Below are 14,814 nucleotides of genomic sequence, written 5' to 3' on the forward strand. Positions count from 1 at the left end.
GCCCAACCCCCCAACTCCATAGGACTTGCCAATTGGCCTGTTATGCTCTACCACCAGAGGGCAGCACCAACCCGAGAGACCACCCCCCCCAACCCGAAAGACCCCAGCGTCCTGGGACCCGCCTGGCTGCCTGCCGGGCTCTGACCTTGGTGAAGTGGAACTGCAGGGGATCATCAGTGGACAGGGAGACCATGAGGCCGCGGGACAGGTACTCTGGTAGCGGATTCCGGTGGTAGCTGAGGAAGAGGCTGTTGTTGCTGAGCGGGGACATGGCGATGCCAATCTGGGCCAGGTAGTACAGGTACTGCAGGACGGGGGCCTGGGCAGGCAACAGGGAGGGAGGGCCTGTCAGGTGGCCTCGAGGCTGGGCAGGGCACAGTGGTTCTGGGGGTCCAGGCCACAGCAGAGGGAAGGGGAAGGAGAATCCAGGCTGGGCCTGATGTGCAAAGGGTGAATTAGTCAAAATCCAAGTTGGGGCCTCAGGCTGGAGGCTGGGGCGGGGGAAGGGTAGTTACATTGGGAAGGCAGAATCTAATCTGAGGGCTGGGTGGGAGGAGGATCGGTTACTGAAGGGGCCCGAATGGTTCAGAGGAAGGTGAATAATTGGGAGGGAAGGCTGGGCATGCAGATCCTGACCTTGCGCAGAAGCAGCCCGTGGGAAATGTTCTCAGCCAGCATGAAGGCCGACACCAGGTGGTGGATGGGTCCAGCCTCCCCACAGTGTGGCCTCAGTACAAACGTGTGGAAGCCTCTCTGCCTGGGGGACATGAAGACGGTGTCAGCTCCTGAGCCTGGGATCACCTGGGCTCACTGGAGCCCCCGACCTCCCAACCCAGCCTACATATGTCCTCCAGCCGATAACTATGCAGGCCTGGGATAAGGGGGACAGGGGTAGGTTACTGGCTGTGAGGGGTGAGAGATGTAGCTCCAAGGGCAGAGAAAGAACCCATCTAGTCCAGGCAACAGGTGGGTCAGAGGTCTAGCGGCCCCAGCCCAAGGTGCCAAGAGTGAAGTTTGTTGGGCAAGAGACAGCACAGCAAACAGACACAGGGTGGTGCAGGCACCTGCGCAGGTGGTTCAACATGGCCATGTTGGCAAAGGTGTAGTACAGGTAGTAGGCATAGGGTGGGTTGTCCTCCTCCACCCACGCCTCAGGCAGGGGGCTCTCCAGGTTGAAGACATGGTTCTCAGGCTTGGACTCATCATCCACACTGTCAAAACCATCCACCTGATACAGAACCCTGGGGTCAGACCCAGAGCTGCAGCTGGACGTGAAGCTGGCTGTGCTCCCCATACCCAGCCCTGTGCTGCCTGCTCACATGCTCCAAGAACAGATGCAGCTCTGGATGGCTGGCAGGGTGCACAGTGGCCTCGAACAGTGGCAGGAAGATGTTCTCCAGCATCTCCTGGAAGTTGGCCAGCTGGCCCTTGGTACGGTACACATCACTGCAGGCGAGACGTAACATGCAGGTATGTGCAAGTCAGGGCCAATGGGAGGAAACCCAGCAGGCCAGTAAGGGTCAGAGCTCGGCCCGAGAGCATAGGGGCGCATCTGAACCACACTGGGAAAGCAAGGATACCCAGGTGGGCCAGGCTGGACAGACCATGGGTGGGACCAGGAAGCCCTTCCTTGCACTCAGAGGGGTTGGCAGGGACAAGGGAGGTTCAGCCATCCTAGGAGGGCAGGAGGCAGGCCCTGACCCCTTGAACATGAGCCCACAGGTTCCCCTCCCACTCCAAGGGACACTCACAAGAGGCGGGGCACCTGCACCAGCCAGCGCACGTTGGGGGAGTGCACACGGTGCATGACGGCCCAGCGCGCCAGCTTGTCCCACTCATCCCTCGAGCGCCCGTAAATGGAGAGCCGCAGCTCTGCATTCTGGTATTTGCTCTCCTCCAGGTCTGACATCACCTCCTAGACATGAGGTGAGCGGAGTCAGAGCTCTTCAGGGGGTCATCTGCCCACCCTCCTCGAGTCTCACCCCCCAAAAGCCCCCAGATCCTCAGGCTCGAGGCTTGGCAGGGAAGGCGGCCTCCTTACCTTAATGATGTGAGCAAAGTACTTCCCAGATACCCTGTTGTCCGTCTTGATGAAGATCTCTCGGAGGACGGACTCCCCAATAGGGTTGTATTTGGCATTAAACTTGTCAAAGCGATGGAAAGTGTTCCTGTCCTGGGGGACGTGGGAAGGCTCAGGTCACCCCTGACTCCTGGTCCCCCGACTGACTCAGTCCCACAGCCCACACCACTGGCACAGACCGCATGCACATCCAGCGTGTCCACACTCAGGTCGTAGGCCGTGAGATTCATGCTCTCAAAGACCTCCCGCAGCGTCTGTTCACGGCCCTGCTCCACGTGCACGATCTCCTCCAGGTGCCGCTTCATCGCCCGCTTGATGAAGCGCAGCAGATGCTTCTGGTTCATGCAGGACGAGGCATGGATGTGGGTGTCCACCTGGAGTGGAACAGGGCACTCTGCTGATCCACCAGAGGCCAGGAAGGTCTGGGGCCCAGGGCAGTGCGATGGGAAAGGACCCACTGTACTGGATGCTCTGTGGGGGGCCTGGCCCTTGAAGGGGAGGCTGGGCAGAGGTGTGGGATGAGGACATGGAGAGGGTCACGGGGTCAGGGCCCACCTTGCGGATGTTGTAGAAATCTCGGTGTGGCACTTTCTTCTGGGCGGCCAGCTCCTTCATCTCATTGAGTAGCACGTGCATCTGGAACTTGGAGCTCAGGTACTGCAGCCGGCGGTAGCAGAATGACTTTCTGGGCATGAGGAGAATAAGGCAGGGACTTAGGCCCTGAAGGGAGGCAGCTGGGGAGGGCTCGGGTAGCAGATCAGAGAGAGCAGGTGGGAGGGTAAGGATGGAGGCTGCCAAGAGGCCAGTAGACTGCAGGCAAGTAGAGGGCTCAGCAACTAGGAAGGGCAAGACACCAGGTGATGGGAGCCTGGGGCAGAACTGGGGCTGGAGAATCTAGGCTAGGAGGCAAGCTAAGTGTCTGGGATGGCCGGGGACTCACATGGGGCCATTGATAATCAGGGCCATCAGCACATTGACGTCAGCCACAAATTCCTGCAGGTCAGGGTATGGCAGCTCCACCTCTGAGCAACTGGCATGGAGGGGAGCTTGGGTGAGGAGAGCAAGCTGAGCCCTGTGGCCTCTCCCAAGCCAGTGCAACCTCCCACGCTGCATCCCCCCAACACGCACCACACCCCTCTTACTGCTCGTCAGGTTCCCTTCGGGTGTAGACGTGCACCACACCCCGCACCATGCGCAGACCCAAGCCCAGGTCCCCAGGCATAGTGCTTGGCTCACAGTGCTCGTACGGGTGCTGCTCCAGTGCAGGGGGGTGCACCGGGGCATCTGCAGGGGTGAGGAGGGTAAAGTCAGAGCAGGGCTCTTCCAAGCCACCCACTGCCCAACCCAAAGTCCCCACGGAGGGCAAGAGATGTTGAAGACCCAGTAGGTCAGACAGCTCCTGCCCAACCTCCACCCCTGCACACCAAGAGGTTGGAATGAGGCTGGGTGTAGGGAGAGGCAGGCAGGGCAGAGGTGCCCAGGCACTAGGCTGAGGAAGCCCAGGAGGTTAGGGCACATGGGGTGGGGCAGAGATGGGGGGTCCCACCAGCAGACACAGGGGTGTCGGGGCCCTGCTCATAGGTCCGGGTCTCCAGAGGCTTTTCAGCCAGCTGCTGCAGGTAGCGGTGGGTGGTGGGGCAGAAGCTCTGCAGGGACAGGGCCATGTACTTCTCCCGGATGAAGAGCGCCCGCACCACACTCTTGGCTGCATCCAGCAGGTCTGTGAATGGCACCTGAAGATGAGGACATGCAATCACCATCCTCAGTCTCGGACTCAGAGACCTCCTCCCTGAAGCTTTATCTCAGACCCCAAACTGTCCTCACCTCCCATAGGCCCTGGCCCCCAGGAATACTCAGATCACCCTGGTCCAGCACATCAAGTGGCCCCCAGCCAGCCCCTCTGCCCCTCCAGCTGCTGGAAAGAGAAACACCCTCTCCAGCCCCCACCCCCAGGTCTCCAGGTTGGGGGAACCCACTAAGACATAGGTGATGGAGATTCAAGGCCCTGCCCCACGTGCACCCCATACTCACCCCACACTTCTCCTCCCCGGAGATGGTGACCCGCTGAAACTCCCGTTCCAGCACATCACGCTCCCGCAGGCTCCGGTCACCCTGCCCCTCACCCTGTTCCTTGTAGAGCCTGCAGGGGGTGCATTCAAGGGAGGGGTTTGGAGCTGGCAGAAGGGCAGACTCCAGTTCCGCATCCCCTGTGCCCCTCTGCCCTCCTCACTGTAGGTCCGAGTCACTGTCTGTCTTCAGGAAATCTTGCTTGGCCCGAAGCAGGATGTCCGGCTCCAGCCTAGAGGCAAAAGGGGTGAGAGGTCAGGCAGATCAGGAGGGAAGGCCCTTGCTCCCAGGTCCCAGCACCACACTAGATGCTGTGCACATGTTGTCACATGTGATCCTCAAAGGCAGAGCTGCAGAACCCTGGGCTGTTCTCACCCACTTTAGAGATGAGAAAGCAGACCCATAAGTTAAGCAACATGACCCAGCCACACTGGCGGCTAGAAGATAGAACAGAACCCAGCAGCCCGACTCCAAAGCCCACTCTATGCTCCCTGTGCAGACCCCCCAAGGGAGGGCGCGAGGGAAAGAGGCAGAGAAGGGGCTCTGACAGGGTCTGGACGGGTATGGAGGGAGACTAAGCAGCTGCCTGCTGGGCTCACTTGACATCCTGGCTGATCTGCCGCTCCAGCCGCTGCCGCCGCTCCTCCAGCTGTTCAATGGGGCTCTCCTCCGGGAACTCATACGGGGCACTGCGGAGCTCACTCTCAGCCAGCGAGCGGGTGAACAGCTCCTGGGGGGAGGGAAGGAAGGTCAGCATGGCTGGCCCTCCGCCCTTGGGCACTCTCCTACAGAGTCTAAGGGTGGGGTGAGGGCAGCAGGACCAGGGGTACCTGGGAGAGGCTGAGGATCAGGAGACAGCCAAGCGTGAGGTGAGGGGACAGCTGAGGTGAGGGGTGTGGGGAGCAGAGGCAGGGCATGGAGACACAGGGTGAGGGTGCGGGTGGTGCCAGGTGATACCTCGGCGATCTCCTTGCATTTGCCATCCATAGACGTGCGCAGGTCGAGCGGGAAGTGCTTGAGGCAGGGGGCGGGGCCCGGCAGGGATCGGGCAGACTGCAGCGGAGGGGCCCCCAGACCACCCCGAGCCTCTGCAGAGACAGTGATGCCAGGGTCAAAGGGTGGAGGGGCAGCCCCTGAAAGCCCTGGGCCCCTGCCCTGACTAGGCCAGCTCCCGAGAGAGCCCAGGGTCGGGAAAGAGGGCAGTCTCTCCTCAGTAGCTGAGGAGTAGGCCTGTGTGTGTGGCTCCCAAAGGGCTCACCCTCACGGACCCCTCACCATCTCAGGCTCGGGGTGGGGATTCTGAGTCTGCCCCTAGAACAAGTAGATTCATTACCTCCACAAATGAGAACTGAATCCCAGACTATAGCCTGCTCCCTGAGGCCATGAGAATCTCCACATGACTACCTCCCAGAGGCAGGTGCACGTGTACATGTGCGCACACATGCACGTACGCACAGACACCCGCAGAGACACACACCAGGCGCTTGGTAAGGACCAGGCGGCCACACCAGGGACCCCCAGCTTGCAGCTCCCAGGGCAGGCAACCCAGGATCAGACCCGCCCCTGGACTAGCAGATTCTCCAGTCAAAGGGGCAGGGCCCTGCGCCTGACATCCTGGACCTGTGCAGCACAAGAAAAGCCACAGCTGCTGCTCAGCTCTGACCTGGGGACCAGCCCTCAAGGGAAGAGGAGAGGAAGTGGAAGGCCTGGTTGGCAGGGGAACCCTACCTCCTCCCTGGAGGCCTGCCCTCTCCCCCAGGGCCCCACGGCTGCCAAAAGGTGGCCTGGCCTGCCCCTCTAAAAGGAGCTGCCACAAACAGTCTATGTCTATGTCACTCAGGCTCCAGGATCTGGGCTGGGGGCACCACAGAAGGCCCTGGGGAATGGAGTGTCAGAAGCCAGGGGTCTTTCTCCATCAAGACTAGACTTTTCATCTGTGCCACCCGGAGGATGGCACCAGAGGGCCGTGAAGCCGCCGATCTATGGGGGCTGCCAAGGCTTCCAGCCTACCCCGAAGGACCCTCCCTGGGCTCAGCAGCCCCAGCTCCTCAGTGGGAAGCTTTCCACACCCAAACTGCCTCTCTCAGCCCGCTGAGTAAGGAGTGCTCCCCTCCAGCACCCTCCACCCTGGCTTAGGGAAGGATTACAGGATCTGCCTGGGTAGCCGGCCTTAAAGTCTCTGCACCCATTTCCCAATACTCCAGGACTGGTCCCAAAGCTGGACGAAGGGAAGAGGGAGGGGCCTTCCCCAGATCCAAGACCCCGTCCCCTGCACACCCTGGGCCCTGCCTGAACCCTACCTGCAGAGTGCAGGCAGCTCCAGCCAGCAGCCCTGTGCCCCTTGCCCGCCTGTTTGCCAGTGAAGCTGCAGCCAGTCCCTCAGGGGCTGGCACAGGCTGTACCAAGTGCAGCTGCAAGCAGGGGAGACCCTGAGATGGCCGTGAGCACAGAGCTAGGGGAGTTCAAGGGAGCCCAGAAACCAAGGAAAGGAGCATCAGAGTTGGGAGATAAGATGAACTCCAGAACTGAAGAGGGCCTCTACAGTGCCAGGGAGGACCCAGCCCGATGTGAGGCTCCTAAGGGGGAGTAGCAGGGTAGGCTGATTTGGGCAGGGCAGGCCGACAGGGAGGAGCCAAGCCTCCTTAAAATCCACTGCCCTAGGGGACAGTCAGTGGACAGGGCCTGGCTGGCCAAAGAGTAAGAGGGGAGAAAAAGGAAGGGAACAGCCCTCCTCATCTCCACACCCACAGCCCCAGGTCAGCCTCCCATGGCAGTGGCCTTGTTGCTCACCACGGTCCTCTGGGCCCTGACTATGGGGTCCCTTAGGAGAGACAGGGCCTTTGCTGGGGAAGAAGCTAACTGGCAGCTGAGGAGATGGCCCAGTCTAGGTAGGGGCCAGTCACTGAGGCTTCCCCGCTGCCCAGCTGCTCAGGGGGCTGGTTCACAGGCCCCTAGACTTGCAATCCCTGATCCAAGCCTATCATCAGGGACGGGACAAACTGTCCAGAATAAGTCTGGGAGAAAGGGAGCTAGAATTTGGAGGGTGCGGGTCTGATTCCGTTCCTGCTTCCAGGCATGTCTCTACCTACCACTGGAAGGCTTTGTGCCTCATCTACAAGTGGGGCGGTAAGTGCTGCCTTCCCTGCCTAGCCACAACTGCCATAAGGCTCACAGAGATAATGGCTCTGCAAGTGTTCTGCAAAACACCAGGCCCTGTGTTGAGGCGAGGCCTGCAATTATGAACTCCTGGGACCCTCAAAATACATCCTACTTGTAGCTCTGTCCACTGAGGACAGTGGGAGGTTCTCTGGGCCCAGTGCAGGGTGAAGGCAATAGGCCAGTAAAGGGCAGTAAAGTGAACTTGGCAGGGGTGGAGATGGGGTGACTCTATCTCTTACTTGGAAAAGGACAAAGTAGAAAGAGGAAGAAAAGAGGGGAACCTGCCTCACCCCCAGAGTGTAAGATCTTTTCTTGCCCAAGAACCCTGATTCTACACACCACCTCCCTACATATGACCCCAGACCACTTCTAACTCCATCTAGGGGAGGCCGACCACAGACCTGCATGGCTGGTTCATATTGGGTTAGCAGGAGTTGAGTCAAAGGCCCAAATCTCAACCCCCTCTCCTAGCACAGGGGTCTGGGGCTCCACAGCAGTCCTAGGGTGAGTAGGACAGATTCCAACAGCCAACGCCATCCCCCAAGCCTGCCAGGCCACTCTCCAGGGCTGCCACAGGCTCACTGAAGGTGACACACAGGCAGTAACCTCTACGTTCTCAGAGGCCAGGCCTAGAAGACTCAGCTGCCTACTGGTCCTTTCTCTAGGGGCCAGCACCACACACACACCCCCACACTTACAGAGAAGTCAAGCAAAAGCCAGAGTGGGCTGCTCCAGAGCCACTCCCACCAACTCTGAGATTCTGAGCACCCCATCTGCCCTCTCGACCAGGAGCCCCTCACACACTGCCAGGACTGCCTCAGTAGGCACAGGGGTGTCCACGGCTTTGACCCCACAAGTGTCAGATGCTCTTACCATCTGACCACTGAAGGGTCTCCAGTTCTGGGCTAGATCCGTATCAGTTGCCCTATTGCTGAACCAAACAGGGCCAGGGAGGGCCCCACCCAGGGGACACCCTTTCTGGATGGCACAGACCTGGGCACAGAGAACACCCTCAGGACAGTGCAGACCTTGCACCAGGCATCTTCAATGAAACAAGAAAATATAGGAGGTTGATAACAGGGCTATAGCTACAGACAGCTGCAAGGGTGGGGGCAGTCAGCATGATCTGGTCATCAAAGTCAGGGTGGGTATTTCCTTAGCCACGAGGCCTGGGAGCAGACAGCAGACAGACAGCCCTCTGCAAGCACAGAGCCAGGCAGCCAAGCCGTCACTGAGACAGGCACTGCCGCACCTCGCTGCCTGCTCCAAATGATGCAGAGATGCTTACTAGAGTGAGAGACGAACCAAAGGGTGCAGGAGCACACGCAGTGCGGGCGGCAGCCCCAGTCTGAAGCCTGCACGGACCTGACCAAGGACACCCCATACTCCTAAGGAGGCTCATGACATAGACAAGGAACGAGCAAATAGCAAACGATAGATACAGTCAAGCCCCCAGTTGTGGGATGCCAGCCAACAATGGTTGTGCCCAAATGTCAGACCCCCAGTGAGGGGGATGTAGATGTGGGGTCCTAAAAAGTGGAACTAGTCACAGAACAGCCTGAGCCTGTCTGGTAAAGACACAGGCACCAGAGTGGCCAGTCCACAAAACAGTCCCACACACCCCCACTCCATTCACACATGCTCCACACGCAGTCTTAGCACATGCACACGCTGACACGTGTGCACACACACCTCTTGCTGCACCCACACCATGCCCACTCCTCGTGACAGAGGACAGCATCCCTGGCACAGATATCTCAGATCCACCCCCACCGCCCAGCCACCCCTCACCCCACCTTCCAAGCCGGCTGTCCCTGGGACTGAGGTTAAGAGGCATCACCACAGAGAGGATACCAGAGGAGGTGGCCTCCTCTGAGGGGACCAGCAGCTTGGGCGAGAGGTGGCAAGACAGAGCCCAGCATCTATCCTGAGGCCAGGAAGCACACACTCACCTGGAGCTGCAGTGGCGGCCTGCAGGCTGGCCCGCTTCTTAAAGGGATATTTGGCCTTGGGCTTGCCAGAGCCAGATGGATAGGATGCCATGGCTGGGACCACGGCGGCGACAGCGGGGGAGTCTGAGCGGCACCGGCTGGGGCCTGGCTCTGCCACATCCAACCCCTTCCTCCGCCCCGCCCCCAGCGGGAGTGACTGATGCAGGAAGCAGCGGCTCCGCAGGCGGAAGAGGCCCTGGCCACGATTTCTCATGTTGTCTAGGCAACCTCGGGGAGTGGGGCCTCCATCTCTGCCCCCTATCCCTCCCCTCCCTCCTCAGTCCCAGGAGTGACGTGACTGATGGTGGCTAGGCTTGGCGGGGGGCGGGGGAGGGAGTGGGTGGAAAAGAAGATGGGGAAGGGCCAGCCCCCAGCTCTCCACTAACCCACCAAGAACCCTCACCCCATTATGCCAGGGCTCCAGGGCCAAGAAGCCAAAGTCCAGGCTAGCTGGTCCTTCCAGCTAGTCTGGAAGAAAAAAGAATAACAAATAGGAATTCAGCAGCGAACGAGTCCAAGCTCAAACACAGTCCTCCCGGGGCAGGGCTGGCAGACTCCGTGAAAACCCAGCACCCACTTTCCTTCCACATCTGACCCTCAGCTCCGGCGGTAGCTCAGCTCTGGGAGGAAGGGGAAGAACCGAGAATCCCAGCCCAGGAGGGAGGGGCCTGTCTTGGGAAAATTCCACCGTCGCCAAATAGCTACCTCCTAGGAAGGCAGGAAGGCCAGGAGACCCCCTTGTCTGGGGGTCTGTGACAGAGACCCTAGCCTCTTCGGATTTTTCCTGTCTCTGCACACTCTGGCTCTGCTCCCCAGGCCCTCGTAGGAAGAGCTGACCGCCTTCCCTACGTCCTGCTGCTGTGCTGTGACTCCCACCCTCTTGTCACCCTGGCCACAGCACTTCTCTGTCCCAGAGACCCTCCCTCCAACACACGTACACACACTCACCTGAGGCCATGCTGTCCGAGTTCCGAGGGGAGGCTGCCCACGAGGGTCTGCACAGCAGAAAGCCCGGGTCCTGAGAGAGGGCAGGGTGGTCGGGCCCCAGACTCCGGCCAAGTCACTCCAAGGGCCCCTGCCCTGGCACTGAGATGGGGAAACTAAGGCAGTCTTTCAAAATTGCCAGCTGGCCGGAGGTGGACTCCCGCAGATCTCGGCAGCCAGACTGGCCTCAAGGCGACCCCGGTGTCGCGACCACCCAACCCCGCAATCGCAATCGAGAGACGGGTAGGCCACGTGCTCCCAAGGGAGCGGGACCCGGAACTCGTCCAGGTTTCTCTCAACACTCCCTGGGCATTCAGGGTCGGACTCCCGCAGCCGGACTGTGGGGGAGTCACGCAACAGGTGCGACCCCACGAAAATCTCGCCGGCTCCGCGCCAGGCTCTGCGGCCCTTGGCCCCGCCCCCGCCCCCGCCTGGCCCCGCCTCCGCCTGCCGACCCCGCCTCGCCATTTTTTTCTCTTCCTGGGCGCCACGTGGGCAGCCACCACACCGCAGTAGGGCTGGCCTGAGCCGACCCTGGGTCTTGGGCCAGTTTCGTGCGTCAGCTTCCTCATCCGTAAGATGGGGTAATGACAGTACCTCACTCAAAGGGGTTACTGTGAAGATTAAACGTAAAGTCCCTTTACACTGTCCTGGCACGAAGTCAGGGCCCAATGAAAGGTAGCTGTTGTTATCGTCCCAGGATTCATTTTAAGCAGAAGTCCTGCCCCTGCAATCTCACCTGGTCGTCTGTTCTCTTCCGGCCGGCATAGGTAGGAGGCTGTGCCCTGCAATTCTGGCTCCCCTTCCCACATTTCTGTATTTGGTGGTTAAGAGCTTTAACTCTAGCCAGAATGTCTACGTTCAAATCCAGATTTCACCTACTTCCTGACTGATACTGGGCAAGTTACCTAACTTCTCTGTGCTTCTGTTTCTTCCGTAAAATGAGTGTAAGAGTACCTGCTTTATATGGTGGTTAAGATGAATGAGTTAATATAAGTTAACTGCTTAGAACTGTGCCTGGCCTGTAGTTAGTACTTAATATTCATGTATTACCATTGCTTTAGCCTTGGCCTTGGTTCTCTATTGACACTCACAGGTTGATTCACTTACAGCCGTTCTGGGGTCTGCAGACATCCTATCCAACAAGCATCCCCACTGCCAAGAGGTAGAAAATCCGACCTAAAGGGAACTTGTGGAGGGAAGTCCCTGAGACTTCACTGAATATAATTAAATGCATCAGCAGGAATTAATGTCTTCCCTATTTTCCCTCTTGTGGGAGGCCTTTGCTCCCCAAACCCAGTTGTTCTAATGGTGTTTGTCTGGCTCCTCCCAGTTCTCACCACCCCCACAGCAAAGTTCCTTCCCAGACTCTGCCTGCCTCTTCTCTCCCCACGCTGGATTCTGGACCTTGAACCCTGTGCTCCACCTGCATCTGGTGCCACTTGCATTAATCCCTGTCTACTGTTCCCTGAACAAACTTAAAAAAACTTGGCCTCTTCACCTCACACAGAATCCATAAAACTAAAAAGAGAACAGAGATAACCAGGTTTACCTATCAAAATAGCAAAGACTAAAAAACAAAAAAACAAACACTAATGCAGGTGGCAAGGGTATAGTTAGTGAGATGGGAGACACACACACACGTACATGTGCACACACATTACTGGTGGCCTTGAACACTGATATAATCTCTCTGAAAGCCATCTGGGAATATATAATCAAAGTTTCAAAAAGGTTCTTATTATTTGACCCAGTAATCAATTTTCTGGAGTTTTTCTAAAAAGAGCTGCCAGAAAAATACGTATGCAAAAAGTTGCTCAGCACCACAATGTGTATTGCATAGGAAAGTTAGACACTTTAAAGGCCCAACAGTAGGGGAATGTTTATGTAAGAGTCATACCATGAAATACAGCCATTAAAAATTGTTCTTGGAGAAATGTTTAATGATGTGGAAATGCTTACAATATAAAGTCAGGTAAAAGAATGGATGCAAAACACTATATACAGAATGGTCCTACTTATGTGATATACATGGGTAGAAAAGAAACACACCAACAAGTTTACCAATGATTATCTGTAGTGATGGAATTATGGGTTATATTTATTTGCATTTTGAAAATTATCATACATACCCATAACTTTTATAATCAAGGGACTGGAAATCAACAAAAATCTGTAAAAATCCATAATTGACTCCACAGTCCCCCCAACCCAGACTTCCCTGGGTCTTAACCCCAGACTTAAACTAGTCTGTTTACATTTATGGCCCACTGAATTGGTCTTGGGGCCCTTAGGGATTTTGAGGCTGATGGACTCTCAAGAATGAATAAAATGAATCTCAAAAATCAAGTACCATGTAACTACATAGAATGTCATGTATCTTCTGATAAGATGCAAATGTTGACATAGTTTTAAAGATAGTATCTTGCATTGGGCCAGGCCTCTTGAGCATCCTGCTTAATGCAGACCTACCTACCTCAGCAGCCGATAGGTGGCAATCCTTGCCCTCCACCCAGCCCAGGCAAACCAGTTCATTAGTCCCTTTATGCTAGTCCCCTAGTCCCATCTGCAACACACCCCTCACTCTACAACCCTCCCCTATTTCCAGGTCATCTGGTGTATTGTTGCTGCTAGGAAGTCAGCCCTGATTACAGTTAAGCATCAGTCCCTCCACCCACTCAATACCAGCAAGAATCTCAGTGAGGTTTCATTGTCTATGCAGAATAGAGCTTGGGAAATAAAGGCGTGAGTCATCCTATGGCCTGGGCTTTTTTCACACTGAGGCCTTAACATTGCTTTTGAGCCTCTGGGATCTTCCCTAGCTCCAAACACAGCTTCCTCCCCTCCTAGCCTGTTCCCCATATGGCTCCTTAACTGACCCTCCTGGAATCCCAGCTCCCTAACTATGGTGCACTCCTGTTTCTCTGAAGAACTGCTTTTCTTTGCTTCTGGACTTCAGCTCACTCTGATGTCAGCCTCCCTAGCTAGGCCAGAACAATCTTCACAGATACTAAACTTAGGAGAGAATATCTGCATCTCCAAAAAGGTCCTTGGCCAGGGCAATTTCCCAAACCATAACTTATGCCTAGGCCCTTCTAGAAATAAGCTGTGCAGCTCTGCTTTCTCAGCTTCTCCCAGCAGCCAGCTCCCTCTACCCCCCACCTCAGTCACCCAGCATTGTGTTTATAGCACCATGCAGCTGTTTCCATCTGTACTTGTTTATAAGACCCCAGTGGATTTTAGCCAAACCCCTTGCCATTGAAGGCGCTTCACTGGCTGGCTCCAATTTCCCTTTCTTGTCCTTATCTTCACCTCCCAGCCCTCCACTCCATGCACCTTTCACTCCAGTCCAGTCACATCAAAGTCCAGGTCTTCTCTGAGCACACCTTGTACCTTGTACCTCTACCTCTTTTTTCATGCTCTTTCCTTTCCCCAAAACACTAATCTCCCATTTCCACTGTTGTTCTGCTTCTCTGTGGAAAGTCTATTCATTTCACGATCACCCTTTTCTTTCTTCTGCCATAGAATTTGTCAATCTGACAGTCAGCTGTGTGTTTAATTGCCTTTCCTACCAGGGGTGAATGCTAGGTCTTAAACAGCTCTGAATTTCCCAGCACTACTGCAGTATCCCTTTCACTAATTTGTTTTTCTGTGAATTTCCCCCACCTCTGCCTATGGACTGGAAGGTCCTGAAGGTAGTTCCTCATCCTTCATGTGCTCCCACTCCATCTGGGACAAGTCTTTACCCACAGTTCACTTAAGACAAGGCGTAAATTACCACGGATGTCAGACAGATCTCTTAACTCAGGAAACATGCCCAAATCACTGAGAAACCGTGATTTACTTTTCATCCAAAATGATACGGTTATAAAGGGCTTTGAATAAAAACAACTGAACTCTGGCTTGGCTTCTGATACTACCTTGCTTATTAATGTGAGGATCACTTTTCTGTACTTCAGTTCACTCACCTCCAAAATGGAAATAGCACTACATACCTTACTTACTTCATCAGGAAACTGTCCCTAAATGTGATCATAAAGTGGAACAGCTACAGCAAAGGCACAGAGTTGACAACAGAGGCAGAGGCAGGAGGTCACGGGCATCAGGATGATGTATGCACAGTAATGGATCTGTGCTCTCAGGCCAGGCGAGGGCTAGCGGTTCCCTCTCTCAGCTTTCCAGTGAGAACGGGGAACTTCCACCCAGTAGGTCAGGGAACAAAGCAGAAGCAGCACAGAAGTTTGCAGAGGTAGTAGTAGAAAAAGGAACGAGCCAACTTTCCCTATGTGTGAAACAAGTTAGTGGTTCCTTTAACAAGGGCTGCTGTTATCGAGTTCATGCATTTGCCCATGCTTTCTCTCTCTGGCTACTTATGTGGGAGTAATAGAAAGAAAGATCACTGGTTTGTCTGTTTACTAGGCCATATAACTTCGTTTTTTTGTTTTTGAGACAGAGTCTCACTCTGTCACCCAGGCTGGAGTGCAGTGGCACAATCTCGGCTCACTGCAACCTCTGCCTCCCGGGTTCAAGCGA

General features: G+C 56.0%; 2 protein-coding genes across 4 annotated transcripts in view; one reads left to right on the plus strand and one right to left on the minus strand.

The window, feature by feature from the left end:
- AMPD2 (adenosine monophosphate deaminase 2) overlaps positions 1 to 10,722 on the minus strand; it is a 12,290-nt gene extending 1,568 nt beyond the window's left edge. Inside the window, exons 1-16 of one of the 3 annotated variants that reach the window (XM_011948112.1) lie at positions 10,246 to 10,722; positions 5,105 to 5,235; positions 4,747 to 4,877; positions 4,311 to 4,379; positions 4,112 to 4,220; positions 3,627 to 3,813; positions 3,223 to 3,364; positions 3,021 to 3,110; positions 2,636 to 2,765; positions 2,260 to 2,454; positions 2,042 to 2,173; positions 1,752 to 1,915; positions 1,320 to 1,446; positions 1,065 to 1,228; positions 637 to 757; positions 146 to 319 (exon numbers count right to left, since the gene is read on the minus strand). In XM_011948112.1, coding sequence (XP_011803502.1) covers positions 146 to 319; positions 637 to 757; positions 1,065 to 1,228; positions 1,320 to 1,446; positions 1,752 to 1,915; positions 2,042 to 2,173; positions 2,260 to 2,454; positions 2,636 to 2,765; positions 3,021 to 3,110; positions 3,223 to 3,364; positions 3,627 to 3,813; positions 4,112 to 4,220; positions 4,311 to 4,379; positions 4,747 to 4,877; positions 5,105 to 5,235; positions 10,246 to 10,255 — 2,076 coding nt within the window. In that variant the 5' untranslated portion in view covers positions 10,256 to 10,722. Of the gene's footprint in view, positions 1 to 145; positions 320 to 636; positions 758 to 1,064; positions 1,229 to 1,319; positions 1,447 to 1,751; positions 1,916 to 2,041; positions 2,174 to 2,259; positions 2,455 to 2,635; positions 2,766 to 3,020; positions 3,111 to 3,222; positions 3,365 to 3,626; positions 3,814 to 4,111; positions 4,221 to 4,310; positions 4,380 to 4,746; positions 4,878 to 5,104; positions 5,236 to 9,258; positions 9,946 to 10,245 lie in introns of those variants that run through there. The other 2 variants (XM_011948109.1, XM_011948111.1) reach the window with 2 other exon arrangements.
- GNAT2 (guanine nucleotide binding protein (G protein), alpha transducing activity polypeptide 2) overlaps positions 9,510 to 14,814 on the plus strand; it is a 17,991-nt gene continuing 12,686 nt past the window's right edge. The window contains exons 1-2 of the mRNA XM_011948108.1: positions 9,510 to 9,601; positions 10,424 to 10,641. The gene's annotated coding sequence lies outside the window, so the exon portion shown is untranslated. The remainder of the gene's footprint in view (positions 9,602 to 10,423; positions 10,642 to 14,814) is intronic.

Source organism: Colobus angolensis, unplaced genomic scaffold (assembly GCF_000951035.1).
Source record: "Colobus angolensis palliatus isolate OR3802 unplaced genomic scaffold, Cang.pa_1.0 Scaffold273, whole genome shotgun sequence".
Taxonomy (NCBI): Eukaryota; Metazoa; Chordata; class Mammalia; order Primates; family Cercopithecidae; genus Colobus; species Colobus angolensis.